This window comes from Corythoichthys intestinalis, chromosome 10 (genome assembly GCF_030265065.1).
Source record: "Corythoichthys intestinalis isolate RoL2023-P3 chromosome 10, ASM3026506v1, whole genome shotgun sequence".
Lineage (NCBI taxonomy): Eukaryota > Metazoa > Chordata > Actinopteri > Syngnathiformes > Syngnathidae > Corythoichthys > Corythoichthys intestinalis.
Genome location: NC_080404.1, coordinates 13,652,327 through 13,672,229, shown reverse-complemented (window position 1 = coordinate 13,672,229; position 19,903 = coordinate 13,652,327). Strand labels below are relative to the sequence as shown.

At 39.0% G+C, this 19,903-nt stretch overlaps 1 protein-coding gene across 29 annotated transcripts in view; it reads right to left on the bottom strand.

The window, feature by feature from the left end:
• LOC130922805 (neurexin-1a-like) overlaps positions 1–19,903 on the bottom strand; it is a 492,025-nt gene that overhangs the window by 265,143 nt on the left and 206,979 nt on the right. For 20 of the 29 annotated variants that reach the window (XM_057847885.1, XM_057847886.1, XM_057847902.1 and 17 more), the window contains 4 exons: positions 14,660–14,863; positions 11,384–11,410; positions 4,314–4,436; positions 3,603–3,984 (listed from right to left, as the gene is read on the bottom strand). In XM_057847885.1, the coding sequence (XP_057703868.1) occupies positions 3,603–3,984; positions 4,314–4,436; positions 11,384–11,410; positions 14,660–14,863 (736 nt within the window). The remainder of the gene's footprint in view (positions 1–3,602; positions 3,985–4,313; positions 4,437–11,383; positions 11,411–14,659; positions 14,864–19,903) is intronic. The other 9 variants (XM_057847890.1, XM_057847905.1, XM_057847898.1 and 6 more) reach the window with 1 other exon arrangement.

The following is a 19,903-nucleotide window of genomic DNA, read 5'->3' as shown; positions in this document are numbered from 1 at the left end:
TGAAATAAGCAAGAGCACACGGAAGAGACTCATGCAGAGCTGGACTCACGCAGCGACCCACTGTCTTCTCCGTTTCTCACGTGTCCGGCAGAGAAGTGCCGTTTTCGGCTTGGGATCGTCACGACCACCGCCCTCACCTACGGTTCTCCCTCAGCCGCCGAGAATGCGCTTTTTTCGGGCCATTTGCCTTTTGGCTTTGACTTTTATTATAGGAAATGAGGAAAGACCACTGTTTACTGAGTCTAAAAATGATTATAGCGGAGAGTCTGAAGCCAAATCAGTTAAGACGCCACTTAAAGACATAAGACCTCAATCTCATTGATAAGCCGCTTGATTGTTTTTCAGCGAAAACGTGCCGAATATTGCCAATTGTCACAATCGTCCCGCTTTGTCAGTGTTATATCAGTAAACCAGTGAGCACTGTGGTGAATCAGCGAAAATAAAAACTTTCCTTCTGTCCAAAGACACTTTTCCCCCCTTCTATTCAGTTTTGTTTTTTTCGGTCAAATTTTTTGGCATGTTGTCCTGAAGAGTAAATGTTTCTAATCAATTTGAATTTGTTATTATTTACTGATTTTATTACATTTTATTTTTCAGTATCAAATGGTCAAAAATGTACCTTGAGTGTATTTTTACAGTTTGGATGTGACTTTTTTTTTTTTTTTTTACTTCAGGCAAATTGATGTGCATTAAGTCTTTTCTGTTACAAGCAAAACAATGTTAATAAAGTTATACTTTATCATAAGTTGATCTATGTTACTTTTTTTCTTTAATAGAAAAAAAGGACACAATGTTAGGCTGAGGCGTACTTATAATAGTAATATTATAGACAAATGATACTATTTACAGTGGCGGCAGAGAGTTGGGGGGGGGGCGAAACATTTACGTCTTCCTTTCGGGGGGGGGGGGGGGGGGGGCGGCGTGACAGAAAATAATTGAGAAGCACTGCTCTAGCGACTTAAATGTTCTTAACAGTCCAAATGCAGGATGGGAATTTAAGCAACCATGAGTCACAGTGGTTGCTGCAAATGCTATATCTTCTCTGCGTTGAGTACAATACATGATGTTATGAAAAAGATCATCTCTAGTTAATCTTTCCCATGTCGCTCGCCACAATAGTTATAGCAATTGTGGAAGAGATTCCTCTGCGTACTCCATTAAACAGCACGGCTCTTATAAATGACTGCGTTCCCAATTCGCCCTTCTTTGTAATTGGCAGTGCAATGGACAGGCGATTCATGTTGACTCGGTATCGTCGGATGGCACGGTTCGTCCGATTTCCTCCTGAGGAGGACGGCGGCGTACATATAAACACCGAGAGGCGTTGGATGGCTTTTTGTGGGAACTTTTACGAACAAAACAAAAGCATATGGGGGACGCTGCGCACTTTCTCTACTCTCTCGCTCCCTCTCTCGCTCGACCACTTTCTTCCTCACTGCTCAATCTGACAATACCGGTCACACTGAAAATAACAGCGGCCCCCTTGGCGGGTGCCGGTAACACCTGCGTCCACTCCTCTTGCTTGTCTCTGCCCTTAGCTGTCAATATACTTCAAACGGCGCCAGTTCGCAGCAATGCATGAGTGGGTCGTTCCGCGGATGCGTTAATTGCGTTAAATATTTTAACGTGATTAATTTAAAAAAATTAATTACCGCCCGTTAATGCGTTAACATGGCAATTAAACGGAGGCGGAGACTTTTTAGTAAGGTACAGTTGTGTTCAAAATTATTCAACCCCTACAGTAGATAAGCGTTTTTGCAATTTTTAAATGTATTTTTCGTTTTGTTCATAACTACAGTACATAAACAATGACATGTCAAATAGACAAATACAACTGAAATAACAAAAATATTTTATTTGAATATTCCAATTTATGGCGTTTCTGTGATTACTTCACTGACAAAATTATTCAACCCCTTAGCTATGTAGAACTTTAGTACTTAGTACAACATCTTTTGCAACAATAACATCCATTAGATGTAAAGCATAGCTTGACACAAGTTTCTTGCATTGTTCCACAGGTATTTTTGCCCATTCCTCATGGGCAAAGGCCTCCAATTCATTAACATTTTGGAGCTTGTGTGTTGCAGCTGCCTTCTTCAAGTACCACCAGAGATTTTCAATGTGATTTAAGTCTGGTGATTGCAATGGCCACTACCGAATCTTCCAGCACTTCTTTTGCAACAAAGATGTGTTAGATGTTGAGGTATGCCTAGGATCATTGTCCTGTTGGAAGTTCCAGCCTCACCCAAGCTTCAGCTTTGTCAATGGCTGGAGGACATTTGCATCCAAGATCTCCTGGTATTGAACTGAATTCATAATACCTTGCACACGCTGAAGATTCCCTGTACCTGAGGAAGCAAAACAACTCCAGAGCATGACTTGCCCCCCTCCGCGCTTCACAGTAAATAGGCTGTTCTTTTCTTTATAGGCATCCTTCTTTTTCCTCCACACATACCGTTGATCTATTGGCCCAAAAAGGTCCAGTTTGGTCTTATCACTTCAGAGAATAGTATCCCAAAATCTTTGTGGTTTGTCCACATGGTTTTTGGCATACTTCTTGTGTTTTGGAGTCAGCGGGGGGTGCACCTAGGGGTTCTTGCATGGAAGCCATCATTTCACAGTGTGCGTCTTATTGTCTTGGATTAAACTTGAATACTTTCCTATGACATGTCCTGTCATAGTTCCTCAGCTGTCACCTGGGAATTTTTCTCCACCTTTCGTTTCAGGTATCGCACAGCAGTTGCAGACAGTAACCTCTTTCTACCACGCCCAGGTAGCGTTTCCACTGTGCCTTTAGCTTTAAACTTGCGGACTATGCTCCCAATTTTGTCTCTTGAAATTTTGTGGCCTTTTGCTACCTTTGTATATCCATATCCTTGCTTATGAAGTGAAATGACCTCCTCTCTGAACTTTTTTTTACCATTCCTTGGACTTCACCATGTTATAAAGATTAACTGCCAAGAAGAGACATGTGTCACCGTCCTTTTAAATCTGCTTAATTGCTGCTCATTAGGGTTCCGTTCAGATTTACAGATGTCTTCATCAGCTGCTTGCCAGCACCTCATGGAAACGTTTGTACTTGAGAGTGGTGGACTTGAACAATTTTGTCAATGAGGTAAGCACAGAGAGGCCATTAATGGGAATATTCCCAAACATTTTTGTGTTATTTCAGTTATATTTGTCTGTTTGACATGTCATTATTTGATGTGATTATAAACAAAATGAAAACTATATTTCAAACTTGCAAAAACACTTATCCACTATGGCGGTTGAATAATTTTGAACACACCTGTATATCCACTCAATATTTTGTGGTGTTATACGTACAGCAGCCAGAGTATAAACCATTTGTGAAAAGGGTTGTTTCGATTATTATTGTTACTTTTAGTGACGTATGAACGTGTGTGTTATGGATGTGGCTTGCAATGGTATTGAACCTATCAATATGTTAACTGCAGTGCCTAATAGCTTGACTCATTTACATGTTCAGTCCCTAAAATAACTTATCAACATATTAGAAAAACTCTCGTCGTGATAAAGTATATTCCTACACCACTCCAAACACATGAACACGTTAACTTTCCACAGAATCAACATACCCTTTGACCAGCTCCACTACAATGAAGTCATTCCCATCCCCACTGTTGTAGAGAATGAGGCCATCGGAGGAGGTGGTCTTGAACTGAAAGAAAAGGTGCATGGAGTAGTAAGCCTGCAGAGCAGTGAGGGTCACATAGCTGGACCGGGACTTGAAGGTGACAGGATCAGCGATAATGTTCTTGAAGCCGATCATGGCGTTCAGCTCACAGTAGTCTATATCGCCATTTTTACACAGGTCTATGTAGGCCATGCCATTGAAGGAGAGGCTTTGGAGGTGACCGATGAAATTCGACGGCACCATGGACATGAAACGCTTCTCCGTCACAATGCCCGTCTCAATGTTGTGGAACTCCAGTTGGGTGTGGTCACCAGCCATTTGACCTTCACACAGACGGGAAAAGATAAAATGGGGATAGGAACAATTCTGGCAATGGCAACACAAAGTCCTTAAAAGTCACTATATTTTAGACAGAATGATCAATATTATGTACAAATAGCATTTACACTCCAAATCTATGCATTCATTCATGAATAATTGAGGTTTGTCAAATAGGTAAAAATATTCACACTTACAAAATAAAATAAACTTTAGCTCAAAAGTTGTCAGCAGCCAGAAGAATTTGGGTTTAATTGTATAAAAACAAGAAAGGATAAAAGCAAGATCCCCCCCCCCCCCCCCCCCCAAACACAAATAGATCGTTAACAAGTACCTTCCACTGGCGTCAGATCATCTACGGTCAGTGTCAAACTCTTTCCCCTCCTGAACACACGCACTGTGTGCCACTCGTTATCGTTCAGATTTTGACCCGCAAAAATAGTTTCTGGACCTTTGCCTGCAGGACAGTCCAAACAGGGTTAACAAACAGACATGTGCAAGGTGGCAATACTTCCAAAAATCCAAAAAGAAAAAAATGAAAGGAAAAGACAAAAATAAGTAGCAAAAGAGGCAAAAAGAATTAAGTTTATGAGTTCACATTTTTCAGTAAAAGCAACAATCATTAAGGTTGACACTGTTAATGATCCATTTAAAAAAAAAGATTATTCTGACTTGCACATTGCAGTTGACCCCTGCCTCCACCCCAAAAAAAAATGCAGTAGACAAGTAGCTTGTCGTTTGGTGTCTGACAAAGACTACAGTATGCAAATAATGACATTAATCCACTAGGTGGCAGCATATGACCATCAAGAGATATTGCACCGCTCAACAGCCTCACATAACCTTGATTTCTTAATTCGTTTAAGAAATGAATGGTAAAATTGAGTATTAAAAGAAATATCAAAGGAATATTAATAGAATAACAGAAGTTTGAAACAGCACCATTGTAACCAGTTGAAAAAAAAAAGGAAAATAATTTGGTCACTACAAATCCAGGCAATCAAATACAAGGAAATACAGAGTGTGGTCAATTTACAATGTGCATTCCCACAAAAAACATAAGTTTTGGAAAACAAACACTGAGTATCTGATCCTTGTTGCATTTAACATGAAAACTATGCAACCATGATGCTATTTACCGTCCATTGATAATTTAGCTGGCATGAATCAAAATACTACTGCAGCCTTCAGATTGGTGCCCTTAGTCAATCTTAAAAACTGGCATTATAACACTCCAAGAACTGTGTGAGTATTATAAGGCATTCAGTAAGTGAGAAGTTAAAAATATTCAAGGTGACAAACACCTTAAGCATAATCTAATTGCAAATGTGATAAATTAAAGCAACACTACAAAAATGCTTGAAAATTAAAAACCCTGCTAGATGCCTCTGTGAATAATTACCACTCAGTGAACACAGAAAGCCATGAATTGGTGTGGCGTGAAAAACATACAACCTCTGTGAAGATCTTGAATTTGTATAGAAGCTGCTCGAGTGTTCTCTTGCTGTGCCCACACAACCAAACACGCGGATGACAATATCCCATTGTGACAGAATTAAATCTCCAGGCTCTACACACTGTGAGGCTTATTTTAGATAGGTGCCAGGTTCATTCTCTTCAACTCCTTTATGGCTATTTATTCTCTCTTTTTCAGCAAGTTTTAAACCCCTGATGCAATGCATATGCAAATGCGAGGATGCCAAAGTTCTGGGACACATTCAATCTTAGAGGCCCAGTTTTGCTTTGAAAGCATTAAACACAGGGCAGGATTGAAACTGGAGTGGGATTAAGGGCCAGAGATATGAAATAACGGAACAGAATAGGGCTTGAAAGTGTACTTGATCTTTGTCTTCCATCTGTATGCCCTTGTTGCTCTCCAAGGGGAGAAAAGGGGAAGTGGGCAAAGAGACAATTTACATTACAGCCTATTCCCTCACTACATCTACTGCCTTACTTTGTGTGTGGTTGTGAGAGTGACTTTAAAGGCCAATGTGTGTGCTGAATCCAGCCACCAAGAATTCTCACTTATGGTGATCTATCTGCAGTGATGGACCCACAGAAATATCTTCCTGCCTCGTTGACTTCCGTGCCCAAGGGAACAGCAGAGAAGTATGGCACAAGGGCAGCAAGAGAACATGTGATTATCCAGTCAATCAACTCGGGTTGGCAGAATGACAAGCCAGACGCTGGTGCTGCCCCGACTGACGCCACTGCATGCTCAGGTGGTGGAAAGAGGTTGACCAATCAGCGATTGCTGGATTACCGTCAAACGCAGACATCAAAGCCTGTGCTGGTGGCAAGGAAAGCTTTGAGGGCTACACTAGGTGACCTACTTGTCTGATGCTAAAATGTATCGTGAAAATGTTCTGCCATGCAAAGGTCGCGAAACAAGGCCAATCAGTCCATTAAATTCTCCTAACTGCATCAGTACTCGAAAGAACAAATGCTCATTGAAATGACTGCCAGTCAGGGGTGCTGGAAGTCACTCACAGCATGGGGTACTGATGTACCTTTTTAGTTATTCCAGTCCAAATTTGTCATGCTCGTGTGTTTTCTCCATACAAGGCATGCACAATGGCAGTACACACGCATGCTGGATAGTTTATGTTCTACTACTAGGCTACTATAAAGACAGCGTTCTATTTCACCTATTTTGTGTGCTGGAGTTTTTGTATTGGAAATAAAACTGTCCATGTATTATAATTTAAATTTCCGCAGCTAGACGGTGAAATGACACACGAACACATTTGAAAACTAAAAGGTCCAATAAACCTCGGTTTAACACCCCCTTTTCACAACACTAAAATAAATTGCACATGAATAACCAACAGCGCTCTTAACATCGGAAGCTCAACAGCAACAACAAATAATATTATGGCTACAAAGCATGTGTTACCTATTTGAACACACCAAAGAGCGATTTCCTTTCTGGACTCCATGGTCTTAATCTGGTCTAAATCTTCCTAACTGGGCACTATTATGGAGCTACCATCATAATCATCTTTATTTTTGACATCAAATTGAATTTTAGAAAATGACTGTTTTTGTAGAGAAAAAATATTGTTTTTGCTCCATGGTAATGCCTGCTCTGTCAATGGTTAACTTTTCCATTCCAATAGTGCCTTACTAAAGCCTGAGTTATGCTTCTGCGTTGCAGTGACGGCGTAACGACGACGGCGTCAATGAGCATTCGATAGTTCTGCGGCAAGGGCATGCGTTGCGCTGTAATTCACCGCTAAGCCACTAGAGGGGTGTGGCGTTGTGTTTGTGTGGTTTTGGGGAACTCTTGTCGACTTCCTCTAGTTTTTTTCTGTTTACACAACAATGCCAACTGAGTTTTTTTGTTTGTCATTTGGAAATCTTTATAATGTGTTGATGAGACATTGTAGGGATTGTCTTACTAGCTGACCTCTTCGATGATACACTAGTCGGCTTGGTCGAGTTTTTCGTGTAACCCAACAATGGCAGTGATTTCGCTCTGAACCGGAAACAACAGTCTGAGCGGACCAATCACAGTTCATTTGCATCACGTCTCCACGTGTTGACATGACGCAAAGTCAGAAAATTGTGGAGATGCACGTCAGGCTACGGCGAAGGGTCATAAATTGGGTCTGCCTTGGCGGTATAGGTCTGCCGCAGAAGCATAACTCACCCTGTATTCAACATGATACTTGGAGCAAGCAAGGTGTCAGGTGGTGACCATGTTATAAACAAACAAAAACATTTTCAAAATATATATTTAATCCCCAAAGTTAAATACGCTAATGTTTCAATTAGGGCTGTCAAAATTATCGCGTTAACGGGCAGTAATTATTTTTTTAAATTAATCACGTTAAAATATTTGACGCAATTAACGCACATGCCCCGCTCAAACAGATTAAAATGACAGCAGTGTCATTTCCACTTGTTACTTGTGTTTTTTGGTGTTTTGTCGCCCTCTTCTGGCGCTTGTGTGTGACTGATTTTATGGGTTTAAGCACCATTAGCATTGTGTAATTATTGACATCAACAATGGCGAGCTACTAGTTTATTTTTCTTGATTGAAATTTTTACAAATTTTACTAAAACGAAAACATTTAGAGGGGTTTTAATATAAAATATCTATAACTTGTACTAACATTTATCTTTTAAGAACTACAAGTCTTTCTAACCATGGATCGCTTTAACAGAATGTTAATGTTAATGCCATCTTGTTGATTTATTGTTATAATAAACAAATACAGTACTTATGTACAGTATGTTGAATGTGTATATCAGTCTTGTGTCTTATCTTTCCATTCCAACAATAATTTACAGAAAAATATGGCATATTTTATAGATGGTTTGAATTGGGATTAATTAGGATTAATTAATTTTTAAGATGTGATTAACTCAATTAAAAATTTTAATCGTTTGACAGCCCTGGTTTCAATGTGATTTATTTATTTAGTTATCAATTTTTAACAAAAATGATCTACCAAAAGTTTTTTTCTCCCCAACACCAGGGGGTGCTGTAGCTTTCCACGCCACTGCTGCCAGTGAGGCTTATTGCATCTTGGTCTGGATAGGAAATTGGTCCATGAAATCTCATGTTTGTTCAGACTAATCAGGCATGTCAGCCAATATACAGTATATTAACATTAAGGACTTTAGGAAAAATGTTTTGTTTTGGTTGTAAAACTCATAATCTAGACTACATATAACTCACTAATCACACTCAAAAGTGTTAAGGATTGCAGGTGGATGGTCATTAGCTTGTGCACATATACAACATATCAACGCCACCTAAAATAATCGGCCACATCATTAATGCCCTCCGCCCCCACAGATTTTTCAGGAAAGACAAATAACTAAATCATGTGTTGATTTTTTTTTCTTTTTTTTTTTTGTTTTTAATTCAGTAACAATGTTAATCGATTTTGTTAAAATTAAAAAAAAAAAAAAAAATCTTGGCCAATTAATTTGAAAAGGGTGATGAAATATTAAATTATTTTACATACTGTGTTGTGCATAACAGTAAAAGGGGAAATATTGTTCATAATTTGTCATAATACCGTGGAAGCAGAAAACCATCTATAGCCATACAATTTAAAATTTTCTGCTTTAGCTTGTAATCACTTGGCACACATTATGAGTGTTTAAGCGGAAGTGGCAGTGTTTTCTTGAGACAGCTCTCAGCAGCCCCAGGGAGCATGGCTCCCTAATTGACAGTGATGTGTTCTTTGAGTTGCTACTGAAATTAGTCAAGCACCAAGCTGACCAGAACCACAGTGCCTGACACTGCACATTAATTAACATGAGTGGGAAGAAGAGGACAGAAATAACTGAGAAAATAATGGGGGAAAAACTGAATTCAATATGAAACTAAACATGGTGAGTTCTCTGAACCTTCATTTTCTATCTCCTGAGACCAAATGTGGGTTTGAGCTTCATTTTTTTTTTTTTTTTTTTTTGCCTCATTCCACTATTTATTAATATATTTAAGTTACTGGAATAGCTATTATGGAGTATAAACTTAGGCTTTTCTTTTTCAGCGATATGCACTACAAAGCTATAGTATATAATCCTTGAAGCATTTTGTGATACTTTACAATAACACTTAAATGCTAAATGTCAGCCAAACAAAGACAAATTTCCTCTTGTCATTGTTTTGTTGATTTATATTTTAAATGAACGACATTGGATATAACCTATATTGTGACTATTTAGGTGTTTTCGATATACTATATTGCAATATTAAACTAGAACAATTTTCCTTAGATGACTTGAATAGCTCTGTTAGGGAAGACTTTGGTTGACTCACTATGTTTTTGTATAAGTGTATTGCAATTAGTATTTTATTGGATTGTTTTTCCTGAGTTTCCTCCTTGTTTTTCTCATTTATTCTTGTGTTCTTATGTTTTTCCCTTTATTTTACATCATTTAAACAATTTATCATATTATTTTGATAAAATGTTATCTTAGTTTCTGTATTTTTTTTTATCATTGCATTATAGCTTTAAGGTGCTTTGATTTACTTTAAATGTATTTATTTGTTTATTATTAATTTATGTAAGAACTGAAAGTGCAAAAAATGGCAAACTCGCGATATATGATTGTAATCATAAAATACTGTTTAATTCAGGTTAAGGGGTTTTTATCTGTGATTGATGAAGATTGTTGCATATAAAATGGATACAGGAAGCCATTTCTCTGCACACTTTCTGCTTTTATGAATCAAACCAAAAGTTAACGTGTTAAAAAAAAAAAATAATAATAATAATAATAACCGCACATTCTGCGATAGGACTATTGCGCATGTGCACATCGCGATGGCGAATTCAAACAATACATTGTGCAGGCCTAATTTTAAAACAAATAAAATTATACACATGAATCCAAATATTATATCAATAGATGTAACCGTTTTTTTCGTGTGCACACTTAATATGCCTTCACAGTATCATCATAAACCAAGAATGACCTTTTAAAGTGTTGAAACGAGGAATTAGAGCTGTGAGCTTTCATTTGCATACACAAACAAGTGAAGCATCCAGGAGGCATGGACAATGCTATTTAGCATTTAGTGTAGAAAGGTGTTAAGAGTGGCTGGCTCATAGAGGCATGTCTGGAGGTCACTTCACATCATGTGACATGGGGAAGTCTGTTGTGCAAGGCCTCTCTCTTCTCATCATGACCTTCTGAATATAAAAAACAGACTTACGACATATGAAACCCCTCTATAAGTGGGGACAAGCTGTATGAATGATATTTTATTTCCGCCATTATTATCTACAATACTGATAGTATATATCTCTGAAATCATTAAGCAGGAAGAAAGGTCATGCATTATAATTCCAAGGATGAAATCATTTATTAATCACAGTTACTCAATAATAGATGTCTAGGATATTTAGCACCTTAAAATGTTGCGATGTTACCTTACACAAAGAAAGACACGGGCAGTGATCTAGTCTCGCCACCTTCTTTTTCAAACATTTCTTTCTGCTCCGTGAGGCAGGTTAATGAGAATGAATGCACACTCTGTAATTCCTGTACTTGTACCATGAATGACCCCGCCAATTTAAAACCAGCTTGACATACTGAAGTCAAAGGAAATGTGAAATAAATGAAATTAAAAAAAAAAAAAAATGTGACAAGGATCGCTGTATGTCTAATACCACCAAAATGCTTCTGAAAATTTTATTTCTTTAGTATCACTATGAAATGTTAACGTGCAAGATGCAAGTCAGATACACCTTATGAGAGCTTTGGAATGTAATTCATAATAGCTGCAAAAAAAAAAAAAAAAAAAAAAAAAAAAAAAAACTACATACATATATAGGCTGCCTGCTACGTGTATAACCATGATTCTAACTGATAAATGCTCAGAGAAGTATGTTAAAAGAAGACTTATAGAATAAATGAATGTGAGCAGTAACTTACTGGAGGTACAGTTTATCCTGATACAATCTAGATGGGGAAGAATAGATGAGAGATAAATTCATCTTTCAACAATGCAGCTGCAGACATCAGCAATACATACAGTCCACCTCTCTGGGGACATACACACGGACACTGACCGTTCTCTGATGCTCTCACTTATTGCCTCCAGCTGCAACATGAACATTGAAAGTGCTACAGTAGTTGTGACAGAAGAGCATAGTAGCATGGTTTATGGGTATATCCAAAAGGGATTATAGCTGTTCAAGTAAATACAAATATGAATTTTATTATTGTTTTGTCTTCACATTTTAGCTGGACTATTATTATTTGAAGAGAGCATAAGATTTTGGTCAGAGTCAGACAGGGCCATCAAGGCTAATTCATCTATAATTTCACAAATTAACCACAATCAACCCGTAAAATATGAAGTTTTAAGATTACTACCTGTTTATTAATATATTGAGCTATTCACGGCAGTAGAGAAATTACAGTAATAAAATAATGACCGTTACTTAAACCAATTCTTATACACATTACAATCATCTCTATGCCAATGACTGCACTCCAAAGATACTATATTGTGTATTTGTATCCAGGTTGTAAATATATAAAACACAAAACTGAAGAAGAAAAAAAATCTAATGTTTTTAGTAGTAACCTTTTCCAGCGTGGTATAGTCTAAATTCTACCACAGCAGCTCTAGTTGTCAACTTTCATGACTGACTTACAGTAAGCCGCGGGCACACAGGCTTTATCTTACTTTTCCTTTTTACCTCCCTGGTTGCAAAAGCTCAGCTCATGTTGTGCTCTACGATAGGTGACCCAATTCGAAAACCCCCTCCCTGCCTTCATTTTTGGCCCTGCCTGTCGTGTGTTGTCAACCGCAGCAGAAAAGTGGGAGCAAACAGCCAGAGACCAACACTTGCGTGCCCTTACAGGAAATGCTCAGATTTTAAAGAGGAAAAAAAGTGGTCTTGCTGATAGGTAAAACATATTAAGTCTCCATTAAAAACATATTAAGTCTCCATTAAAAAAAATAGTTAATACCTATTGAGTATCTATCTATCTATCTATCTATCTATCTATCTATCTATCTATCTATCTATCTATCTATCTATCTATCTATCTATCTATCTATCTATCTATCTATCTATCTATCTATCTATCTATCTATCTATCTATCTATCTATCTATCTATCTATCTATCTATCTATCTATCTATCTATCTATCTATCTATCTATCTATCTATCTATCTATCTATCTATCTATCTATCTATCTATCTATCTATCTATCTATCTATCTATCTATCTATCTATCTATCTATCTATCTATCTATCTATCTATCTATCTATCTATCTATCTATCTATCTATCTATCTATCTATCGTGGTATGTAAAGGTATCTGAACATTTCTCACATTTCTGCATAAAATCACCATCAAATGTGATCTGATCTTTGTCAAAATCACATAGATAAAAAAAACAACAACAATAGTGTCTGCTTTAACTAAAACCACCCGAACATTTATACACTAGGTTTTTACATTTTGATGAGGATAGCATGCAAACAATGACAGAAGGGGGGAAATTAAGTAAGTGAACCCTCTGCCTAAGGAGACTTTAAGAGCAATTGAAACCAATTTTTACCAAATAATTTAAGTGAGGTGTGTGCCCAACCACTGATGAGTGGTTTAAAGCTGCCCTGCCCACTATAAAACACACACCTGGTAAGACTTAAAGTCTTGAAGAGAAGCATTGTCTGATGTGCATCATGGCTCGGTTAAAAGAGCTCTCTAAACACCTGCGATCAAGGATTGCTGATTTATATAAAGCTGGGAAAGGATAAAAAAAAAAAACATCTCTAAAAGTGTGGATGTTCATCAATCGACAGTCAGAGAAGTTGTCTCCAAATGGAGAGAGTTTGGCACTGTTGCTTCTCTCCCAAGGAGTGGCCGTCCACCAAAGAGAGGTAAAAAAAGAACTCTAGAGGGTCTGCTAAAGACTTTCAGAAATGACTGGCACAGTCCAATATTTCTGTGCACACATCAACTATATGTAAAACTATGGCCAAGAATGGTGTTCATGGGAGGACACCACACAGGAAGCCACTGCTGTCTACAAAAACATTGTTGCTCGTTTAATGTTCGCATAAAGGCACTTGGACACTCCACAGAAGTTTTGGCAAAATATTTTGTGGACTGATGAAACCAGAGTTGAATAGTTTGGGAGTAACACACAACGTCCCCACCGTGAAGCATGGTGGAGGGAGTATCACGATTTGGGGTTGTTTTGATACCTAAGTCTGTCTGTCAGACAGTTGAAGCTAAAATGAGGATGGATGCTGCAACATGGACAGTGATCCAAAACAGAAGTAAATCAACCTCAGAAATATTTCAGAAGAACAAAATACACATTCTGGAGTGGCCAAGTCAAAGTCCAGACTTGAACCCCATTGAGATGATGTGGCATGACCTAAAGACAGCGATTCATGCCAGACATCCCAGGAATCTCACCGATCTACAGCAGTTTTGTAGAGAAGAATGGGCCAAGATTAATCCTGATCGATGTGCCAGACTGATCTGCAGCTACAGGAAGCATCTGTTTGAAGTTATTGCTGCCAAAAGGGGGGGGGGGCACAAAATATTAAATGTGATGGTTCACTTATTTCTTTTTCCCCCTTCTGTCATTGTTTGCATGCTATCCTCATTAAAATATGAAAACCTGTACATGTTAGGGTGGTCTTAGTTAAAGCAGAGTCTGATTACATCTGTATCATTTTGACACATTCTGACATTTATACAGAAATGTGAGAAATTCCAAAAGGTTCAGATATTTTTTTCACACCTCTCTCTCTCTCTCTCTCTCTCTCTCTCTCTCTCTCTCTCTCTCTCTCTCTCTCTCTCTCTCTCTCTCTCTCTCTCTCCCCCTCTCTCTCTATCTATCTATACATGTATCTATCGTATCTTCATAATCTATCTTTTAAGTGCATTAGAGGAAAGCACTAATGGAATGGGTGGTGAGCATTTCCTTCCTGGGCAAAGGCAGCTGTGAGCTCAAGTGGCAGTAAGCAGAGAGCCGCAGACGCTTGCCATTGAAAGCTTTACACCATCTCCTTCTATTCAAGAATGTAAACATAATAATAACAATATTGGTATGTGCGTGAAGTCCAATGCATGTGGTGGTGTGGCACGAATTTGAAAGAGTTGTCAGGCATAGTTTAGCTCAATTTGACACATGACTTTGGTGCTGCAGAGGATACACGCTTGGGTCGCTACCTAAATTGACTGTCAGTCGGACGCGGCCGCTCTCCAGCTCCAGACGCAGGGTGTCGGCCGAATCCCGGGAGGTGGTGGCGATGAGGATGCCATAGGCTCGCTGGGATCTGAAGCGCATGGAAACATCTTCAGCTTCTGTATGCATCACCACGGGTAGCTGGACCTTCATAAACTTGCTGCCGTCGTAACTGAGGACCGTTGCCTCTGGAAATAGAAGAGATGGACACGAAAATGTTAGCTCATTGATAAAGAATGTGGCAGTTTTAAAGAGACTGTGCAATTGTTAATGAATTATTTGAGTGAAGAAAAGGAACATTATTGTCAAGCATGAATAAATAAAACCACTGGTAAATACACGTAATAAAGCCTAAAATAGGAGAAAATAAGGCTTGCCCATCAGGTATAAGACTTTGGAGGCGTGTCCGCTGACTGTGATATTCCAAAAGCTGCAGTTTGCCTACAGTATGTACTGTATACTGAAGCTTGTGTTTGGTCTGACAAAACAGCTGTTTGAGCTGCTGTGGAAAGTTCTTTGGTCATTATGTGCTTCAATATAATAAACTGTGAACCTTGACAACTGAATGTTGGACTTGTCAGGACAAAGTAAAGGTCTTGATGGGATTCGCCCCAGATGTTCTGACACTCAATTTTCTAAAATGTAGACAGTCTGGTTTAGCTACGGCTCTGGATGCTAGTCGTAGTTTCATGCTACATGGCCGTCATTTTTACACTAACCTAGGAGTTAACAAGTCTAGATTAATACTCAAGATGCTATTTTCAGCTATTCAGAGTGAAACCCTCGCTTCCCTCCTCGGCTGCTTGATTGCTTGTTTGAGTGGTCTATTGTTTGACAAAGCCGAGTAGCAGTTTGGTATCGGGGTCATGTGACGCCTTTCTGGTATTTCTTTATGACCAAAAAACCCAGGGACTTCCAGTGATAAACAGTAAAAATTTAAAGTAAATCTTGTCCAGTCTGTTGCAATTAATCTACCCCCCCCCACGCACAGTAAGGTGTAATTTATAATTAACAATAATTTCAATTAAAACTTCAGCTAACTTTAGCATTACAGCATCTCTCTAGAGTATAGTTATATTGACAACAAGACTAAGACTTGTTCGAACACAATGGCACAAAGACCATAAACACAATTCGGAAGATAATTAACGGAAAATCATGTGACTGCTATATAATTCTGTATCCATGTTGTGTGCCTGTGTCACAACGACAAACTAAACAGGGTCATTTATATGGCAAGATATATTAACTCATTTGTTCCCAAAAACGTATAAATATGTTCCATTTTTATTTGTTTCAGTGTCCCAAAGACGTATTTATACGTCTTTTACATTTTGGTTTTTTTTCAAAAAAGACATCTCTGTGTTCTGTTTCGATTTAGCTCAAAGCACAAAGATGAAAATCCATTTTACAGCAATGAAACTGGCCACGGCTGGGGTGCCGGCGGAAGACGACCGAATGCATGCCAGGGGGCGGACGACCGAGCAGAACAACCAGTAGGACGTCCGGGATGCCAGGCACTGGACGACCAAGCAGAACGACTGGAACAACTAGTGCAGCGGACGATGCCTTTGAGTCCGTGCTGCTCACAAGCAGAGCCCGCAGAGACTCAAAAAAATTCATCTTAATGAGACAGAAGGCGATGAGGGAAAAGTTTAACCGGCTGTCGCGGCCGGAACAGTGTCATCTTTCACTTAGTTATGTGTAAATAATTTGTCACTTTGCTATCAAAAGCTCTATTTGTCTTGTTGTTTATTTTATTTTGTAAAAAGAAAACATTATTCAGATGTTTGGGATGTAACTAAAGCAAAAAATAGCTGTGTTAAAGTCAAAGTTATACAGTGCCTTGCAAAAGTATTCGGCCCCCTTGAACCTTGCAACCTTTCGCCACATTTCAGGCTTCAAACATAAAGATATAAAATTTTAATTTTTTGTCAAGAATCAACAACAAGTGGGACACAATCGTGAAGTGGAACAAAATTTATTGGATAATTTAAACTTATTTAACAAATAAAAAACTGAAAAGTGGGGCGTGCAATATTATTCGGCCCCCTTGCGTTAATACTTTGTAGCGCCACCTTGTGCTCCAATTACAGCTGCAAGTCGCTTGGGGTATGTTTCTATCAGTTTTGCACATCGAGAGACTGACATTCTTGCCCATTCTTCCTTGCAAAATAGCTCGAGCTCAGTGAGGTTGGATGGAGAGTGTTTGTGAACAGCAGTCTTCAGCTCTTTCCACAGATTCTCGATTGGATTCAGGTCTGGACTTTGACTTGGCCATTCTAACACCTGGATACGTTTATTTTTCAACCATTCCATTGTAGATTTGGCTTTATGTTTTGGATCATTGTCCTGTTGGAAGATAAATCTCCGTCCCAGTCTCAGGTCTTGTGCAGATACCAACAGGTTTTCTTCCAGAAGGTTCCTGTATTTGGCTGCATCCATCTTCCCGTCAATTTTAACCATCTTCCCTGTCCCTGCTGAAGAAAAGCAGGCCCAAACCATGATGCTGCCACCACCATGTTTGACAGTGGGGATGGTGTGTTCAGGGTGATGAGCTGTGTTGCTTTTATGCCAAACATATCGTTTTGCATTGTGGCCAAAAAGTTCAATTTTGGTTTCATCTGACCAGAGCACCTTCTTCCACATGTTTGGTGTGTCTCCCAGGTGGCTTGTGGCAAACTTTAAACGAGACTTTTTATGGATATCTTTGAGAAATGGCTTTGTTCTTGCCACTCTTCCATAAAGGCCAGATTTGTGCAGTGTACGACTGAATGTTGTCCTATGGACATACTCTCCCACCTCAGCTGTAGATCTCTGCAGTTCATCCAGAGTGATCATGGGCCTCTTGGCTGCATCTCTGATCAGTTTTCTCCTTGATTGAGAAGAAAGTTTGGAAGGACGGCCGGGTCTTGGTAGATTTGCAGTGGTCTGATGCTCCTTCCATTTCAATATGATGGCTTGCACAGTGCTCCTTGAGATGTTTAAAGCTTGGGAAATCTTTTTGTATCCAAATCCGGCTTTAAACTTCTCCACAACAGTATCTTGGACCTGCCTGGTGTGTTCCTTGGTTTTCATAATGCTCTCTGCACTTTAAACAGAACCCTGAGACTATCACAGAGCAGGTGCATTTATACGCAGACCTGATTACACACAGGTGGATTCTATTTATCATCATCGGTCATTTAGGACAACATTGGATCATTCAGAGATCCTCACTGAACTTCTGGAGTGAGTTTGCTGCACTGAAAGTAAAGGGGCCGAATAATATTGCACGCCCCACTTTTCAGTTTTTTATTTGTTAAAAAAGTTTAAATTATCCAATAAATGTTGTTCCACTTCACGATTGTGTCCCACTTGTTGTTGATTCTTGACAAAAAAATTAAATTTCATATCTTTATGTTTGAAGCCTGAAATGTGGCGAAAGCTTGCAAGATTCAAGGGGGCCGAATACTTTTGCAAGGCACTGTATTTGAAATGTATGCTTCCACAAAAAGCTCAATTTGTCAATTTTTTCATCAGCAATTGGAAAATTGCTCAAACTAAGCTATTTTCTAATACTGATTTCTAAAGAATGGAAAAAAATATGAACTTTTTTTCTGCTGAAAGAAGAGAGTCTAATCTTTCTTTTAGTGGGTTGCATGTTTATATCATAATATAGCAATAGAACAGAATTTTCTGTGGGCCTTGCAAAATCAGTCAAAATCCAGTTAAACGGCCGGGAGCGGAGGGCCTTGCTCCGGTAAAAATGGCTGGGAGTGAATGAGTTAAGATCTACAAGATTTGTGCTTGTCAATAGATTTTGAGTGTCTGCTCATTGCAGCTGCATTGACTCAATGCATTAGGCAGCTGTCTGGAGAAATGCTAGGGACATTGTTTAACGCTGGCAAGAGTTTGTAACTGCATTTCAGAGGATGTAACTAAACCACAACCCAATAACAAAGCCATTACTGCTCTTGTGCTTGGTGCTTAGACAGATGCCGAAGAGGTGGGAGATGGAGAGCTCGGGTGTTATTGGGTATCACTGTCCCATAGACCACCTCATCACTACTTCCCAGTCACACAGAGTCACATGTCACATCCATCCCATCCGGAGTAATTCACCCAAATCCAATTTATGTACGTCCCTCCCGGGGTACCCTGCAGACGATGGGTGTGTGAAAAACGAGTCACACAGCTTCCTACTAGAGGCTGAGGGCAACATTTGGAAACTGTCGGAAAAATCTGAGGTCCTAACACTTGTATAATACTCATCTCCAAATATTATTTACTGTTGTTTGCTACTCTTTACACGTTGTACATGTTAGCTTACTGTGTTTAGTGTAATTTCTTTACTACCGTTCCCATTCTTTCTCCAGTTTGTGAAATAGTTGTGATTCATGGTGGTATACTCGATGCTTATAAACAAAGATCATAGGGGAAAAAAATCATAATTTCCTGTAAAGCATACCTGTGAAAGTGGTGTAGGAGTTGGGGACAATATATTTTGTCTTTTTATATGTCTGAATTTACAGAGAATACATTATAATATAGGAGGACTTATTCAAGGACATAAAAATATTGTATATTTGTGGCAACAGCTAATATAGAAAATCATTGTTTACCTTTTTCATTTACTGTACGAGTGATTACAACTAGAGTCTGCTATGAGGTGGAAAACAATCTCTAACTCAAACCATGCAGTTGGCGCTTTTAATGACTTCAACCATTATCTCACCCTGTCAAAATCTGCGAGGCTGAGATGAGAAAAAAGTCCAATTGTATGTGTCGAGATGTGGAGAAAAACTGTGGGGAATCTCTCGTAAATCCAATTCTTTAAGTGCAGTCGTTTTCTGTAGCCTCTCTATGTAAACAAATTGAACAGAATGAGGCTGTCAATGTGCCCAACAGGAGGCTGTCACAGGGCAGATGTAAGCCACCAAACTAGACCAAGCATTCATTTTCTCTCATGTAAAACACAAAACACCATTGTTGTGTGGGCTTTCAGAGGAGTGAGCATGTGTTTGTATCCGTGTGATGTGACAAATTAGGCTTTGATACTAACAAGGGGAGGAAATGGCAGACACGAGACAGCATTTTTTTCCCTTCCGTTCTCCCCTCAGGAGAAGAGCCTCTGCAGGAAGGGGAGCTGTCAACTGCATCTCACAGGATTGTGACGTGCATGCCAAGGTACAGGGGCACCAGGTCCAATGCAATTTACATTTTCCTGGGAACAACTGTCAAAGGTT